This window comes from Parambassis ranga, chromosome 4, assembly GCF_900634625.1.
Source record: "Parambassis ranga chromosome 4, fParRan2.1, whole genome shotgun sequence".
Taxonomy (NCBI): domain Eukaryota; kingdom Metazoa; phylum Chordata; class Actinopteri; family Ambassidae; genus Parambassis; species Parambassis ranga.
The window spans coordinates 17,413,181-17,431,631 of record NC_041025.1 but is presented as its reverse complement, the minus strand read 5'-3'; the positions used below and the strand labels follow the sequence as shown (position 1 = coordinate 17,431,631).

General features: G+C 43.0%; 1 protein-coding gene across 4 annotated transcripts in view; it reads left to right on the top strand.

Annotated features, from left to right (window-relative positions):
* rabgap1l (RAB GTPase activating protein 1-like) overlaps positions 1-18,451 on the top strand; it is an 85,067-nt gene that overhangs the window by 38,595 nt on the left and 28,021 nt on the right. For all 4 annotated transcript variants that reach the window (XM_028404797.1, XM_028404795.1, XM_028404796.1 and 1 more), the window contains one exon: positions 14,889-15,002. In XM_028404797.1, the coding sequence (XP_028260598.1) occupies positions 14,889-15,002 (114 nt within the window). The remainder of the gene's footprint in view (positions 1-14,888; positions 15,003-18,451) is intronic.

Here is an 18,451-nt window from a genome sequence, read left to right as displayed (position 1 = left end):
TTCTATAAGTTATTGGTTTTTAGCCAACCTCATGTGTGGTATTAAGTGTGTAACTGTACAGCTGCATATGTGTACTAAATGTAGTCATTAGCATGCCTACATTAGTACAGTAATGTAGTCATGATTATAGCAGTGCATGGGTGTGCAGTAGAAAGTATTCCTGAGAATACTTAATGTCTGGCACAGGAGGGACTTGACATTTTAATCGCAATACTGTCTTTTATTTTATGAATGTCACTTTCTTTCCAATTGGTTCTGTCCCCATAGAGGACCTGAATCCTGTCAAAGTCCTTCAGAGCATTGAACAGAACACTCACCTGCCCACTCATTGCAGAGTGCCCTGGTTTGGAACACTAGAAAATATTTAAAATGTAAAATCACCAGCAGTCATCATCAGCTTCTTTTGAGTTCACTGCTTCCATTTCACCTTTGGTACTGATGATTGCCATAGGTAGACTTTGTGTCCATCAGTGGCCACTTTACTAAGAGCTTTCTCTTCCATCTGTTCTAAGTGCTTCGACTCTCTCAAATGTGCACATTAGTTTCACTGCTTGTGCGTAGCGCTCAGCATTCCATTCGGTTTGAAAAAAAAAAAATGTCTTATTTTGCAGTTTGTTTGTTTTGTTTAGGATTTTTTTCAGAATTGTTGTTAGTCTCAGTAGTTGCATCATCAGTCTCTCTTTTTGTCTTGAGTAACGCTGACTTTGCAGCTGCAGGAGCACTTTGTGTAATTCCACCTTACCCTTGAGCACTATAGCATTTCTATGGCTAACAGCAACCACAAAAAACCAAAACAATGTAGGTCAGAGCTGGTCTGTGTTGCTGATGTGGGCTCCTGTCTGCCCGGTCAGGAAGAATCTGCTAAGGCCATACAAGGTTACATGGATTGTTTTAAAAAATATTTATTTGTGTTTTCCATTTCACGCCTCTTTTAAAATTTGTCTCATTTTGAGGCTAGAGTCTGATATTAACAATCTAACAAGTATATCTATCTAACCCAGTGATTGGCCAGAGGTGTGGAGATGACCCACACATGTAACACAACACCTATGGATAATTCTGAGGTACTAAACATGGTGTATAGCACACTTTTGAGGGTGTTGGTTTTTAGTCCAGGTTAAAGATAACCACATTACTTATGCTTAAGGGTGTGGGCTAGGGAATGCATTACATCATCAATAATGCAGATCCCCATGAATATACAAATATAAAACTGTGTGTGTATTTGTGAGTGTGTAAATTCCCTATAACAGCACCCAGCTGCCAGCCTCCTGTGCCCAGGTTAACACACTCGTGGCTATTTATGGTCACACACACCAGCGCATGTGAGCACAGATATACTGGAAACATTTGCAGAACATCTGTAATGCTTATTTATACACAAATATGTAAAAGCCTAGAAAACTTAAATTAGAATGTGGCAAAAGAGAAAACAATGTTTAACCCCGAAGTAATAACAACAGTGTTAACTACTTAATGTAGCATTAATGTACTTAATGCTGAGCACGCCACAGTTCTAAACATGGAGGTCTCAAAACCATTTAATTAAGGAAAAAGACAGAAGTACACTGTTGGACATTAAAAACATTGTGATTGATGGTAGCCTGTAACCTGTGATTTATAAACTGCTGAGATATAATACACTGGCCCTCTCCTCCACCTTTCCAGGGCCTTTGTGCCTAATGTTCTGAAGCACTGAATATTTATTGTATCTGAATTTGGACATAATGGTCATTTAGTGCTTATACAATATTGGATTGAAAATGCACACTAAATCTAACTGAGGAATTTAGCATTTACCTATGTGTTTCTGTACAGTTCACTCTGTGTGCTGTTCTCAGGCCATGATGAATCTTCATCTCTTCTCTTCCAATGCTAACACTGCTGCTCGTCACAGCTGACATTGTGAACTGCAGACATTCTTCCTCCTCCTCAAAAGGGATTTTATTGTGAGTGTAGCTCATTAAATTATGCACTTTGGAAATGCTTCAGTAAGTTTTTTTTTTCTGAATACACTACTAAAGGCACATCTAAAGAGAGTTTTAAAGATTTCTTTTCATCGATTCTGATTTAATTTGGCACAATTTGCAGCAATATTCTTTCTCTAGCTATTCAAATGCAGAGGACAAAGAGAAACACCTTGATGGACAGCGGAGGACAAACCTGTTTTTCATTGTTAACCTCCCTGCAGACCTCAGGTACTGAAGCTCTGCCAGCAGATGTACAGCCAGCTTCCCTAATTCTCTCTCAGGGCATTTTGGCTGAATTAAATGCCATAAGACAGTCAAATTACCCCCTTGGCTCCTTAGCATATCTCATTCCTCCTCCTTCCAACCCCCCTCCACTTTCTATCTTTCCATCCTGAGGCAGCGTTTCCCATATATGCACACAGGCCTCACTGTGTTAGGCAGTTATTTAGTAGTGATGGTCCACCAGCTCACCTCAGGCCATCATAGATGTGGTTAGTTCTTCCTCTGTGGCATTTAGACCTGGTGTTCCAAGTGAATTAATGAAACATAACAATGTGAAGTTGCTGTGTGTGTGTTGTTTGTGGGGCTGCATGAATGGAGTGTTAGTGGAGTGTCAGACAGTAAGTGTATTTGATTTGCTGTCGTCAGTGTCAGCAGACCATAATTTTGAGAACACTGCCTTATAATTGTATGCTTAATATTACTACTAATAAATACATGGTATGACCTGAAGTCACTGGTGAGGACTTTGCAAGCTATTGAAAAAATTAACCTTGTCGCACGTTTGCATCAGTGAGCATTCATTTTTGAAACCGTCTATAGAAATGTCACTATTGTCTTGTAAACAAAGTGTTATAAAATACATAATATCTGGTTAGCTGCAGTCTCCCTGTCATTTTGTGTGTGTGAATAAATTGCCAGCTATCCAGCCCTTCTATTGGGGGGTGTCATTTATTGTCTCTCTTGTTCTTTCTAACTGAACATCAGGACTTAAGAGGCACTTTGTCTCTATGGAAACCCTCAGCTGAGTCAGAAGAAGCAACAAGGTTTCAGAGACTTTATTTGAAGCTTATAAATAGGGGGCAATTAAAATGGATGTTAGCATTAGCACCAAAATAACACCCACTTCATTATTCATGTGCACTTTTATTTGAAGCAGCATGGCAGAGAGAGAGAGTGTGTGTGCATGTGTCCTGTGTGCATCTGAACAGCATGTATCTGTGACACAAGCAAAACACATAGTGAACATGCAGACACAACAAATCATGCAACTTTATACACAAGTCTCTTTGTCTTCCCTCATGGAGCCACAAAGTGTCTGACCCTCCATTCCACCCCTGTCATCCCCTGGGGTCTTCTGTCCCCACATAGCAGAGATGCAACTCATATCCTCCAGTAAAAACCACAACACACAGAAAATGTCAGATACCTGGGGGGATGCACTTTATCCACTGACCTCTCTCAGTGATGTTGTGTTCGAGAGAGAGAGAGAGAGAGAGAGAGCAGGTCATCTCATCCACCTCTAGCACCAAACTGTTCCCTACTAAATGCAAGCTGGAGAGGTACAGCATATTCTGCACATTTGTTTGTTTTTTGTGCATGGTTCACCTCATAATGTTACTCTTGTGACTTGTAAGATTGCACACAAACAGATGACAATTATGATTGATTCCAGAAGATTTAGTGGGATGAGGAGTACAGCTTCATGCTGAAATTGGCACAGGCTTTCAAAAGGTGGGTGATTAGGTGAATTGATCTGTCAGTCACAAATAAATTCTGATTGACATGAGCTGTGACACTGTTAACACAAAGTTGGTAAACTTTTTCAAGTAAAAGGCGTGGACTGCCCATCCACCTGATCACTACCTGGTGGTGAGTTGGATCCGTTGGCGGGGGAAGAGGCTGGACGGGCCCGGCAGGCCCAAACGTACTGTGCGGGTCTGCTGGGAGCGTTTGGCCGAACCCTCCGCTAGGGAGATCTTCAACTCCCACCTCCGGGAGAGCTTCACCCAGATTCCGAGGGAGGCTGGAGACATTGAGTCGGAGTGGACTATGTTTTCCACCTCCATTGTCGATGCAGCTGTCCGAAGCTGCGGCCGCAAGGCCTCTGGTGCCTGTCGTGGCGGCAATCCCCGGACCCGGTGGTGGACACCGGAGGTCAGGGATGCCGTCAAGCTGAAGAAGGAGTCCTATCGGGCCTGGTTGGCTTGTGGGACTCCTGAAGCAGCTGATGGGTATCGGCAGGCCAAGCGTGCTGCAGCAAGGGCAGTTGTAGAGGCAAAAACTCGGGCCTGGGAGGAGTTCGGGGAGGCCATGGAGGAGGACTATCGGTCAGCCTCAAAGAGATTCTGGCAAACCGTCCGGCGCCTCAGGAGGGGGAAGCAGTACTCTGCCAACACTGTATTCAGTGGAGGTGGGGAGCTGTTGACCTCGACTGAGGGGGTGGTTGGACGGTGGAAAGAGTACTTTGAGGGCCTCCTCAATCCCACCAACACGCCTTCCATTATGGAAGCGGAGGCTGATGACTCAGTGGTGGACTCGTTCATCACCTGTGCTGAAGTTGCCGAGGTAGTCAAAAAGCTCCCCGGCGGCAAGGCACCGGGGGTGGATGAGATTCGCCCTGGGTACCTTAAGTCTCTGGATGTTGTGGGGCTGTCTTGGTTGACACGCCTCTGCAACATCGCGTGGCAATCGGGGGCAGTGCCGCTGGACTGGCAGACCGGGGTGGTGGTCCCTCTTTTTAAAAAGGGGGACCGGAGGGTGTGCTCCAACTACAGGGGGATCACACTCCTCAGCCTCCCTGGGAAGGTCTACGCCAGGGTACTGGAGAGGAGAATTAGGCCTATAGTCGAACCTCGGATTAAGGAGGAGCAATGTGGTTTTCGTCCTGGCCACGGAACACTGGACCAGCTCTATACCCTCCGCAGGGTGCTGGAGGGTTCATGGGAGTTCGCCCAACCAGTCCACATGTGTTTTGTGGACTTGGAGAAGGCGTTCGACCGTGTCCCTCGCGGCATCTTGTGGGAGGTGCTCTGGGAGTATGGGGTCCGTGGCCCTCTGCTGAGGGCCGTTAGGTCCCTGTATGGCCGGAGCAGGAGTTTGGTTCGTATTGCCGGCAGTAAGTCAGACCTGTTCCCAGTGCATGTTGGACTCCGGCAGGGCTGCCCTTTGTCACCGGTTCTGTTCATAATTTTTATGGACAGAATTTCTAGGCGCAGCGAGGGACCGGAGGGGATCTGGTTCGGGAACCATAGGATTTCATCTCTGCTTTTTGCAGATGATGTTGTCCTGTTGGCTTCATCGAGCCGGGACCTCCAGTGTGCACTGGGACGGTTTGCAGCCGAGTGTGAAGCGGCTGGGATGAGAATCAGCACCTCCAAGTCTGAGGCCATGGTTCTCGACCGGAAAAAGGTAGTCTGTCCTCTCTGGGTCGGAGGAGAGTTCCTGCCCCAAGTGGAGGAGTTTGTGTATCTCGGGGTCTCGTTCACGAGTGAGGGGAAAATGGAGCGGGAGATTGACAGACGGATCGGTGCAGCTTCCGCAGTAATGCGGTCGCTGTACCGGTCTGTTGTGGTGAAGAAGGAGCTGAGCCGGAAGGCGAAGCTCTCGATTTACCGGTCAATCTACGTTCCTACCCTCACCTATGGTCATGAGCTTTGGGTAGTGACCGAAAGAATGAGATCGCGAATACAGGCGGCCGAAATGAGTTTCCTTCGAAGGGTGGCTGGGCGCTCCCTTAGAGATAGGGTGAGAAGCTCAGTCACCCGAGAGGAGCTCGGAGTAGAGCCGCTGCTCCTCCACATCGAGAGGAGCCAGCTGAGGTGGCTCGGGCATCTGGTTCGGATGCCTCCTGGACGCCTCCCTGGGGAGGTGTTCCGGGCATGTCCCACTGGGAGGAGGCCCCGGGGAAGACCCAGGACGCGGTGGAGAGACTATGTCTCTCGGCTGGCCTGGGAACGCCTCGGGATTCCCCCAGAGGAGCTGGAAGAAGTGTCTGGTGAGAGGGAAGTTTGGGTGTCCCTGCTTAGACTGCTGCCCCCGCGACCCGGCCCCGGATAAGCGGTAGAAGATGGATGGATGGATGGATCTGTCAGTTACTGCCTATCATGATGTAACTTCAACAAACAAATAACCCACTTAAGATCTTTGAAAGCTAAAATGTAGGCGCAAATTCAAAAGTAAAATGGTTTGTAATCTCAGAATAATCTCACAGGAATTCAGTTGCTGTGTAAGGTGGAGACAGGTGGAGAGGTGGACATGTTGACAGAGATGATGACTTCTTCAACATTAGACCACAAGAATCCTTAAAACCTTTATTCATTTCTGGAACTAGAACTGGATCTGAAAAATACTTTACCAGACATTTTCTGGGGCTCAACTTTATGTTTACAGTTTTTTTTATTTAAAAACAGAGGTTGGGAAAGAGCTTGTTGTCTACTGTTTCCTTTAACCTACTTGCTTGTCACCAGTCTCACTGCATACAAAATGAGAAATTTCAGGTTTTTTTTGCTTTCTGTCTGAGCAATGTGTCTGCACTTCCAACTAGGCTTATTGAAATGCAGAACTAGCTGGACCATTAAAATGCCACGGCAGCGTTACAGAGACAGATGAATTTGCAATCTGCCAGGCGAGCCAGCTGTTGCCCCCCCCCCCCCCCCCCCGCCTCCTCCACACACTCACACCACCCACCCTCAGCCCTCCAGGGAAGCCTCCAGAAACTTCCTCACCAGCAGGCGAGGACAAAGGCCTCAGGGGAAGCTGGTTTTTAATTACCTAGCTGTGTCCTCTGAATATCACACCGATAGATTATCTCAGTGCATCTCAAAGAAATGAAGAGAAATGATGAGTGTTTGCAGAAAGCAGGTGTGTCAGCACAGAGGGTACAGAGGTCTGAATGTGTTTTGACCCAAGGCTAGACTTTGAAGTTAAAACGCTTGTTATTTTTGCCTGACATACTTTTAGAATTGGCACCTGATTAACTGTTTTAATTTCTTGTATCACTTGATCTCCCAAGGTGGAGGTGCAAAATCTAACCAGATTTTTTAGTACTAGTAGTTGATTATTAGCATCTAAGGGAGTGGATCCTCTGACAAGTAATACAAACCGTATATACCTATTGTAGCCCTGTGGGGTTTCCTCAAACTTTTTTTTAGGGAAGCCAGAAGGTGCCTCTGTGGAAATTAATGGCGAACCTTTGAATTGCCTAGAAGGCACTTTGTTACCCCTACTAGGAAAGGTTTGCTGAGTGCACATTTTTCCTGTAACAGCACAACATTTTTACTGTGACAAAATTTTACTGATCAACAGAATGAAACCACAACAGCACTGTAGTGGTGCCTTGCTCAGAGGATCACTGTGGTTTGGTATTTGTTAGCTGAGCATTTTGTCGTTTGTTGTCTCAGACAAATGCAGGAACACCCTTTATCTGGACATTTTTGATGGCCATGTTAGTGATGTGTATTATGAGGCATGAGGGACGTGGTTCTTTTGAGAACCCACACTTCCTGTGATCCCCTGGAAATGGTATGGTGGAAATGCATTTATGGTACAATTTCTGGAATCCACACAGCCACTCTGTCCCTGGCCTTCCTTTAAAAGAGCTGCCTTCTATCCTTAGATAAAGAGACCAGCTAATATTCTTGCTGTCAGTCATTCAGATACTGCTCTCCTCCATCTCTCCTTGTGTCAGACGACTGCTCTCTGTATGCTTGTTTGAGTAATTCAACCATCACACCATATTTTTACTTACTCCGCCATTATTTCAATATGCCAGTTAATAACAAAATAAAAAATGGTCAGGGACATTTTCTCAAACCAGACTTGAGACTCTGACTTCATATCATGTGGGTGAGTTCCAGGATGCAGCCCTGCAACAGACGTGCTCTTTAACACACCATCCTGCTGGTTCACCCCAGCAACTGTTCTCTACCATGGCCCACATGCACAAATCCCCACTTGTGCTGCTGGGCTGGTGCTTACTTTTGTTTCCCATCAGAAACAATGCTGCGAAAATTCATTGAATTTATTCAATTGATCCCCTGCTCGGCTGGGGTGAGAAGTGGGGGAGAAACAACGCTGAGAATAGAATCAATAACTTGGTTTGACAGTACACACAGATGGGTAGCACATAAACAGTATTGTAGTGTTTTCTGTGATTATACAATGGCTTTTTTGTAGCATAGAACCAATATGACACCTGATTAATCTTTGTTTTGAGAGTTTTGTAGCAAAAATATTTCTTGAATTATTATTAATTGAATGGAAACATCTAGGCAGTAAGGCAGCAGTAACCCAACACCAGACCTTTAGTCAGAAGACTATGATGGGTGCTAGTTATTCACTTTTATTCTTAGTTGCTGTTGGGTTTGAGTTACTAGAAGTTTTCTAGACATTTTCCTGGATCCCAGAGCAATCTGCAGCATATCGGGTGAGGAGACATTCTTAGCATATCTGTGTGACTCTGTATATATGAGGTTGTCAATAAATATAATAATCAGCTTTTTTTTTGGTCAATTCAGCATTTGGAATGACCAAAAAAGCCCAATTTTGATTTGATATGCAACATTTCACACAATGTTATGGTGCCAATATACTCAGAGATGTTAGAGCTCACCACTACATAAGCTGTATGGGGAAAATCTCACTGTATAAATTGCCACCCCCTTCTAGAGTGCAGTCAAATTTTGTAGCTATATGTGGCAAACGTCTTCATATGGAAAAAGAAACAAATGTAGTCTTTGAACAATCACCTTTGTTTGGGACACTTTCCACTTATGGATTGACTTGTCTCATCCAGTTGTCTGTGATTCACCACTAGTGACAGTTGTTTGAGCTGTTGAGCTGTTAAGTAGAACATTTAGTTTTTTCTGTGGCTGAGGTTCCTCTGTAATTATTCTGTATGCACAGTTTGACTTCATACGCAGCAATCTGTCTTCATGGCTGCTTCCAGCAGTTTAACACTAGCAGCATCATCTCTCATTGGCTGGGCTGTCACTTTAGGACTTAGTGGGCTCTGAGTGTTCAGCTGCCTGAACCTGACATATTTCGCTCCCGCCTCAACAGTTTAGCAAAGCGTGGCTGCCTCTCTGTTGAGGGGATCACCAGCCAGCACCCGTGGGCCCCTTCCACACCCAGGAGTTACATAACACTGTCAGAAGAGAAGGGTAACTGGAGAGCTTGCTGTTCTGTCTAGAATGGTATAATAGGGAGAGGGATGGAGGCTGCTTCTAAGATCCTGCATTTACATTTCTCACATTTAGAGCACTTAACTGCCACTTTTATCCAAAGACTGTGAGAGCAGGTAGGAGGTTCATTATCTTGCTCAAGGACATTTTGACAGGATTCGGTGCTGTTGATGGACAGGCTGACTCATGCTTCTAAAGCTTAATGTTGACCTTGTGCTGTGATGCACACATAAGTCTTGGCAGAATTTCCCTGGCCTCACTCTCTGTTCCCAACACATGTTTAAACTGGTCTTAGCTTCAGTGCAGAGAAAAAAAATAATCTATTTGATGCAAGTGTAAAACAGTTGTTGAGGAGTGACTTATTGTGTCACACTGATGGCCAATTACTCCCTCCAAAAATAAGTTTTATAACACCAAAAACAGTTTTTCAACTTTTAAAAAGAATCATCTACCGAGTCTTGGTACTGTACCCACATTATACAGTATAATGTAGCCGATCCAGTGCAGGTACATCAAGAGTATTCTTTCCGTGGAAAAATTTGACCTCTCTACCTGATACTGTGTACACTTGCAGCCGGACAGCATGATTAGACTTCATCAAGGTCAGTAGTCACAAATATCAGCTGGCCTCAGGTGAGTGGCCAGTGGCCCCGAAGGTCTCCTGGTTTCAGCTTTCCTCTCAACAGAGACAAGGGGGAAGTTAACAGAGCCTAACAGCCAGCAAGACAAACAATAAGTGGACAGGAGATCCAACCTGTCAGCTTGCAGTACAACACTTGACATGGAACAAATCTGGTGTCAGCTCAGATGTGCCTGCTTCTGAATGAATTGTTTTTATCATAAAATGACAGGTGTTTGCTCATATTGCCTTCAAGTATTATATAACTTAAGGCAGAGCTCCCCTGGCAGTGATTAACATTTAAAATATATCCCCCGTTAAGCAGCTGCCCTTTTACTTTCTTCTTCTGTAGAGCAGCAGAAGCAGTTTAGTGTCAGCCAATGAAGTCTGCTCTTTCTCACATGTTGAGGCTAGAACCAGAAATCTTGATTTTTAAACATGCAGCAGCCTGCTGATCTAAGGCTTGCACCTACACTAATGGTAAGCTGAATGCTAATTGTTATTTTGTTTCTTGTCTGAGTTATTTCTGCTTTTACTCATTTTTTTGCATCTAACTAATTTAGCAATTGACATTTTTTGGTTTCCAGCATCCCATTCATGTGTGTTTTTATTGATAATACATAAATCACAGCAGAGAATAAAATTTGACCTCATGGTCATGGGTGTGTTGCTGCTCTATGGCTGTCACGTCTCCAGACAGTTCCTCTGCAGAGGAAAAGCCTCTTGACTTTCTGAACCTGTGGCAGCATCCACAAGTCTGTGTGGTTAATACAAATGCTGCTGGATGTGGAGGTGGGAGTGCAGATTTAGACACATCAGCAGTTTTATTTTTAGCTGCGTGTGTTAAGTAGGTAACCTGTTGGTAAGGTCTGAGTAATGGACTGTCTGCCCAACAAGCCCCCAGGCTACAATTAGAGGAAGCCTCCTGTTCCCCTCTGTGTACATAGCTCACCCCTCGCTTTATCTTTTACTTTTCTGTCTCAGTCTGTCTCCCCCTCTCTTTATCTTTCTTGATCTCTGTCTGTCTCTTCCTCTCCTTCTCTTTGCTTCGCCCACTTCTCTCCATTTCTCGTTTTTTTTTACCCCCTGCCTTCAGTCAGTCAGTTTGAAAGCCACCAGGGGAAACATCTGACAGGTTCACACAATACTGAAGAAAACACACACTGACACACACATTCACAGTACGTCAGACTGATGCTGGACAGCGTTGATGCAATCCCACTCCCTCTGATAATGTATTTTTTGTAGCACATTTCAACAACAAAGTGCTTTATAGCAAGCATACAATGCAAAAGAGAAACACTACAAGATACTTAAATACACAAATATAAATAAAGTAAAATAACTGACTGTTTAATCTGCTTGCAGTTGTGTGTTTATTTCTATTTTGCACAGGCTTCAGTAGTTTTGTAGGTTTGCCCTATCTCTCTCTCTCCTTTTGTGGTGCAGCTCATTGATATTTGCATGTACTGGCTTTTTCAGTATTGGAGGATTACCTGCAGGCAAGAATAGCTTTGTCTCTTCTTTAGATACTGCCTCCCCTACTCTGGTGTTATCGCAGCCACAGATCCTCTGTCCTCCTGTTACTTCTGTCTGGAAGCTAACAATCAGTAACAGCCTTCTGGATACCCCGAGTGTCTTTCTATTGATTCACCTGTGGCAGCCATGGAAAGATATTCAGGCTGAAGATCCTTTGGATGATGGTGATCGAGGGGATGATGCCGAGCTCATTTGCTTCTATCTGTGCTCTACACTTAGTGAGAACATCCAGCTCTCTGTTGCTTTAAGGTTTAGAGGATAATGACTTGGAGGTGTCATAATGTTGTGGGCTCTCTGCCCAGGTTGCCCAAAATGGAAAGACACTTTTGAATGTGCCCCTGCAGTGAGAAACAGTGTACAGTACAGTTGCATTCACTCCTGGGTCATATAACCCTGTTGGGTGCATTACAAACATCTATGTGGTTGTTTTAGTACCTTTTTTTCTGGAACATCTCTGTCGTTACATACAGCAACTGCTGTACATGAAGGTTTCTGACCTGCTTTTTCAGTTGATAGTATTCTGATACAAGATCAAGGTTGGTTCTTTATAATCTGTGGGTCTGTTCCCATTAGCTCAACATCTACATGCCATTTCTCCAGGAATTATTGAGAAAATCTAAATCATTAGCTGAGTTTTTTTCAGTGCTACCTGATGCTAAAAGAAGTAAGGTTATATGGTGTAAAACCCTAGGTGGTAATAATGTTTTGTACGTGGTGATGGAACAGTGATGGAGAACTGAGCCCCATGATGAGCCTGCAGTTCCTCCTCAACACCTTAGCCTCCCTGCAGAGATCAAACGGCTTCAACATGCACACACACATCCATACACCTTCCAAATAAGCAGCATATAAAGCTTGTTCCACTACACAGTTAACAAGAAAGAAAGGATATATACAGTAATGCTCTCAGGTGAGTTGTATATTAAAGGAACAGATCTATTAAAGAATAGTACACGTGCACAAACTGAGTGTGTGATGCATCGCTGACAGAAAATGACTGTACACTGTCACCATAGAGCCTAACTGTTTTTGTACTACATGTTTGCTTTCTGCGTCAAAACAGGAGAGGCAAATATACTTAGGAAGACATGTAGAGTTGGAAAGAAGAGGGAAGGAAAGGAAATGAGGTAGAAAAGAAGATGGAAGGAAGCAACACAGCAGCAGTAAAGGTGGTACAGTAGGAGATGAAGTGGAAAATAGCTTGAGAATATGGAAGTAGGAAAAAAAGTGAAGATAAATGGAAAAAAACGGGGGAAATGAGCTGGGAGTAAAGAATTCAAGGAGAAGAGGAGGCATGCAGGATGAAACTGAAAAGAAAGAAGGGATAAAAGGCAAGAAGGAAGGAGATTAGGCAGCGTAGAGGACGTCCTCTGCTCCTCTTCTTTTGGTGTTTTTTGAGTAATGAGGCTATTAATTAGCAGAGGCATGCATGGTTTATTAAATCAAAGTGTTTACAACTTTCACTGTCAACCAGATTCTTGCTGGTCCTTCCTGATGTTGCCATGGTAATTACAGTGTCATAATGCGTTTGTTAATGTTGGGAAAACTAATAAAAAAAAAAAAGTAATCCATTAATCATTAGGCTATAATTATTTTAAAAGGAATGTTTGTACTTGTGTACTGAATTATTAACTGAAACAGTGTATGTGTAGTGTTGTCCTCTAAGCATGCTTTGTTTAAGTGCTAATGGTTCAGGCGGCGTGTGTCCTGTGGTGGACTCATGTGCTGGCTCCACACCACTCTATATGTGATGTCATAGACAGTTCAATGTATTTGGTGGTTCAGACCAATCTGGAGAGCTACAAGCAGTTATGGGTATGCTTTATTGTTTTTATTTTTTAAATTTAAAGTGCAGCATTTTAAATTTAAGCAAAACTTTCCAAATGACTCTTTGTAACAAAACAAAAACTGTTATCAAGCTAAAAATAGTTAATAAAACAATGCTTACTGGATGGAAAACAATCAGGCCAGGCAAATGGTGGATAATTCAGTGTGATGATCCACTGGGATCCACTTTTTTTGTTGGACTGGGTGACACAGCTAGACGGTTAGCCATTTTACTTGCTTTTGGCAAACTAACTAGTAATCAACTAATCATTTTTTAGCCCTCTATAGTCTTCAAAGTTTACAGAGTGTCATAACAAAAATACCTTTTTAACATGGAAAAAATAAATCTTGAGTTCCAAAGTTTGAAATTGAAGTTGTAAATCATCCATCTCATTTAGAAAGTATGTTTAACTCTCAGGTGAAGACACCCATGAACACTTGGAAGAAGTAAAACAAAAAAATAAAACCTCCTAAAACAACCATCGTTCCTAAAGAGCTGCGTGCATCATTTTTTTGTCACTGGAGTATGTGTACAATGTAAAACTGTTAGTTCCATTTCCAGCACATAATACACAGAACGACACACCACCTCCACATGACAAATCTCATTAAAGCATTAAATACAGTTGTGCCAGCAGCTTTTATGTGTGTGTGGTGGATTTACAGTATGACGCACTTAAACCATATGTATGTATTTTGTACTCACACAAAATAAGAATATTGTGGGATACTGGCAGCATGGTAAACAAGGAATTATATTTAGCTTATCGCAAACTGAAATATACTACGTAGTGATAAATATAATGTGTGAGTGAATCGTGTTTTTTGTGGTATTTGTGTGTATAGGGGGGGTCCACTGCACTTGGAAAGAGGTCTTTTGGGCAAATTTTTTACAATTAGTCTGCAGCAAAAACAGATTAAAACTAAGGTTTTCAAACTTAAAGGGTTACAAACGTCTTAAAAAGGGGATTCCACATTTTGTCAAGTCACACAATAAATATTGCAGTTTTTGTATGCACTACTCAGATCTATTCGTCAAATAGTGCTTGGTTTATATCCTTTAGGGAGTACAGGACCTTCTGACCACCACTTTCAGTGTGGTAAACTCTTTTCAGCTTTGAGAAACTTGAACTCAAATTCACTCCTTCCTCTACTGTCAGAAGACAAGTAGATGCTTTTTTCACTTACACACTCTCCAAATCTGTCTCTGATACACACAAACACACATCAAGGCCAGTCAGTGCGCAAGGTTGCGCTATCTGCAGCTTACAGTGAGTTGTTGGAGAATGCTGTGCTTCCAGTCTTCTGTCTGAAAGTGTTTTCACTGTCTGTATGTGTCACAGTGTGCATATGACTGATGAAAAAGTGACAGGGAAACAGCAGAGTGTTTGTGTAGTACGCGTGTGTGAGCGAGTAGTGCATTGCAAAACAAGTAGCCATGTTTGATGTGGATGTGTGTGTGTGATATGTGTGGATGTGAATTGCAGCGTCTGTGGATTAGACAGCACAGACTGTGACTGAGGCCTGGAGAGTGCTGTTACAGTAGACAGGGACAAACACTAATACACAGAGTTGCTAAGTGAATCAGCAGAGATGTAACAGAAAAGGAGCTACACAAATAGACAAGTGTAGTGTGTTGCTGGTTTGTATCATTGCTGCAAACTATCACTGTCAGTACTCTTTGTACTGTGCTTGCACCAAGCATTTTCTTTTGTCATATTTAAAGTGTGAAATGTGTGTGTGTTGCAGGACTCGGCTCAGGAAGGCGTCATCACTCGTGACATTCACCGCACTTTCCCCGCACATGACTACTTTAAGGACTCTGATGGGGATGGACAGGATTCACTGTACAAGATCTGCAAGGTGAGCCCAAGCTGTGACAGTGAGGTTGAGGAGGGACATTGACGTTCACAGACTTTCTTTCATAGCATTATGTAAAGCAAGGCATTACATGCTTGTTTACATCCCCCCCCCCCAAATAAAATACATAAAAAATTCTCTACTGAAAATGAAATGCTGAATTGAAAAATCTCAAAGGTGTGATGAGCCTTTTTTGTCCTTTTTGTGGTCTGCCAATCCTCAGTGGGAATTTGTGTGCCATTTTAAGTTGGTTTTACACCCTCTATGATTGACAGTACTCCCCTTTACTGAGAAATCAACATGAACCGTTCAGAACTTCTGGATTCACTGGACAGCTATTGATATTTTCTTCCAATTTCACAAGTGGATAGAAATAACATGGTGGCTGTTTGTAGGTAGGTAAGATGGAAAAGATGAGGCTTTTGACTGCCAGTCAGCTGTGGTGAGTAAACTGAGTGCAGGGATGTGCTGGAACCAGCAGCGGGTTGCTGGTGATTTGCAGGACTTATGGTTTTGGTGCCCCTTGAGTTGCTTGATGCTTGCTAAGGGCCTAGGGCACACTTTATATGAAGCAGAGGTGACTCTAAGGTTTTGCCTCATCAGTGTCCATTGTACCTCTATGACTATTAGTAGACATGTGTTCAGAATGGAATGGTTATCAACTAAAGGTTTAGTCAAGACTGGACAAAGTTTATGGGACTGACAACACTTTAATGTGTTGAAACTGCACCTCTATGCCTGTGCACACAGGATATTTATAAAATAATAAAGCTGTCCTGTTTGAAGAGTGATGGTCAATTACATGCCTCTCCTTGTCTGCATTCTTTAAAACAACAATGTGGTGTAACGCATCCTTGAATAATCAAAAATCAAAAATTACTGACAGATTTTCCTCATACCATAAAACAAGCTGCACTGCATTCTTTCTACTAGAATAAGTGAGAAAAGTAAGTGCTACAGTGTAAGAAGAAAGGTGCCCGTGGATTGGCATCCTAAGGTAATTATCTGTGAAGACACATGGTACATTTTATTCAGACAAAAGCCAAGGTCAGCACTACTGAAATGTATGAAAGCCAGCCTTAATCTCTGTCACTGTCCTCCTCCTCTTAGTATGACTGCAGCTGTAAGTAGTTTTTATGCACAGGCCACTTTGAATTGCCAAGCGACAACAGCTCTGTCTTTTTTTCTAAAAACAATAGAGATGAGAAAAACTTTACATTTTGATTTAGTACAAAGTAATATACAGAATCCCATTAATATAAAAGTATGTTTAAGAATCTATTTTCTCTGTGTTAAAATGCACATTATTGGTGTCCTGTCAACCAGTAAGTTAGGGTATACAATGAAAATAAAGACATGTTGTTTACTTATGAAAGTAAAAGATCATTATAAACTGGCGCAGTCGAAGTTTTCCTCTGTATTTTCCTTGCGCTGCAGAACAGGAGTACGGTTGGTCAGCGCTCTGGGAGAACCTGTCAGGAGCATTTAGCATCCAGTCTGGACCCAACTAGGTCAGTGGCGAGCCAGCCTTCATTTGTATGCAAATCCATGTAGATTTGCAGCTGATAAGGTTGGTTGGATCTTGAGGCATGAGTGGGTTACGGGCACACAGGATCCAGGACAAACTTTATGTTCATCTTCACATCATACTCCGTAATAAGCCTGGAGTCTTTTATTTTCTAACCTTTACACTCCAGGGAAGGTCACCTGACCTTTGTGCTCTTTTTTCCAGTGATGACCTGTCGACTTTTACATTCAGCTACACTTCAGCCTCAAACAAACACTGTTAGTAACTCTAAAGGCCCACTGGATCAGCTGGAGGTGAACAGTCTCAGTCAGGCATTTTCTGATAGTGGGACCAGCTGGTGTGGTGATTCAGAGTCTCAGATAAATGGATAAAAGGATTCACAGAATAGCTACTGTATTTCCATGGAAACAGACCTTAAACAAAGGCAAAAAAGCAAACATGATAACAACATGCCTCATTACCCAGGCTAATGTTGTGTATCCCAGTAATCACTGAGTGTTTACATGCACACATTATTCAAGATACTAGTTCATATCCTGGTCACCACCATACTGATCAAATGTCTAAATGACAACAGCCGTAAGAGTATGTCTAACTGTTTCATAATCTCAAGATGTATCCGGGCTTGAACCCCCCCCCCAAAAAAAAAAAAATATGACAAACTGTACACATAAAAAAAGTAAAATGAAAGGTAGAGTAGACTCTAAAGTCAAGGTGGACTCATGGTGGTCACCCAGGAGTCACAGCATTTTTCATAAACTACAGCATCACCAGTTCATGTGTAGCAGGGACAATTCCGGCACTTGCTGTGTCTCCCTGCCTTCATTTCCTGTCATTTGTCTGTTGTCCTCCGTCTTAAAAGTTATGTTACACAGAGCCTAAAAAATATATCTGATTAAAATTAGGTATAGGTGCAGGTAGCATGTAACTCATGCAGTACATTTAAGAGCAGAAATATCTGTCTGCATGCTCGATATGAGAAAATAGGCATAGTATGTAGACTGTAATAATCCACCCCTCTGAGCCTATTATCTGCTCAGGCTAACAAATTTAGATTTCACCCACCAGGACCTCCCCCATCCATCTGTCAGCATGCACTTCTCCCAGCCGAGTAGGGGACGTGTGAATGCCACACTCCATCAAGCATGTCAGCTTGTAGATTACACTGCAGACAGCTCCACAAGACTTCTCCATTACCTCCACATCAAACCCCAAATTAGCTGAACAGATCAGCAGTGGAGCTTTGGATGTCCAAACTCATTTTTCAGGTTTGGAAAAGTAGAGACGATCTTTTTAACCCAACCTGTACTTGGGTTAACTGCTGTTACAGCAGCAGTGTCCATCAGCGATTGAGGGCTATGCCAAAATATCTGTGAGGAAGAATTTGAACCATTAGTCATTTTGAGATAAGGACTCAACAAAACATTTGCTATTTAAAGATGTACAAGGGGAAATTATGAATTCTTCTTTTTTTTTTTGCAAATGCAAATGTAGATCAGTTGAGGTGGATAATCTTTACTCAGCGAGGGAGACATTTAAATTACACCCGTCTGCCATTCATCATCTGTCCTGTATGCCTTGCAAGGTAGATAAGCGGGGGGACATGCTCTCCTACATTGTAAAAAGTGTCTGTTGAAGGGTTTTAGAAACGTTTTCCTGTCCCTGAATCCTTGTTTACTCTGCGAAAATGCCTGTCTATTTACTCATTAGCATGATTGGTGGGCTGTGTCAGCTGCCGACCATTTGGAGACAGCGGCTCTCCTGAATGGTCATTTCAAGGTTATCCTCCTGGATTGGTCTGCTGTACATAAATGACTGAACAGGCCTGGATTCTCATGTTGGACACAAAAACTACAGCTGTAGGGGGACATTTTATGTTGTAGAAGATGCTGTCCTGGCTGTAATTAATCAGGCTTCCATCTCC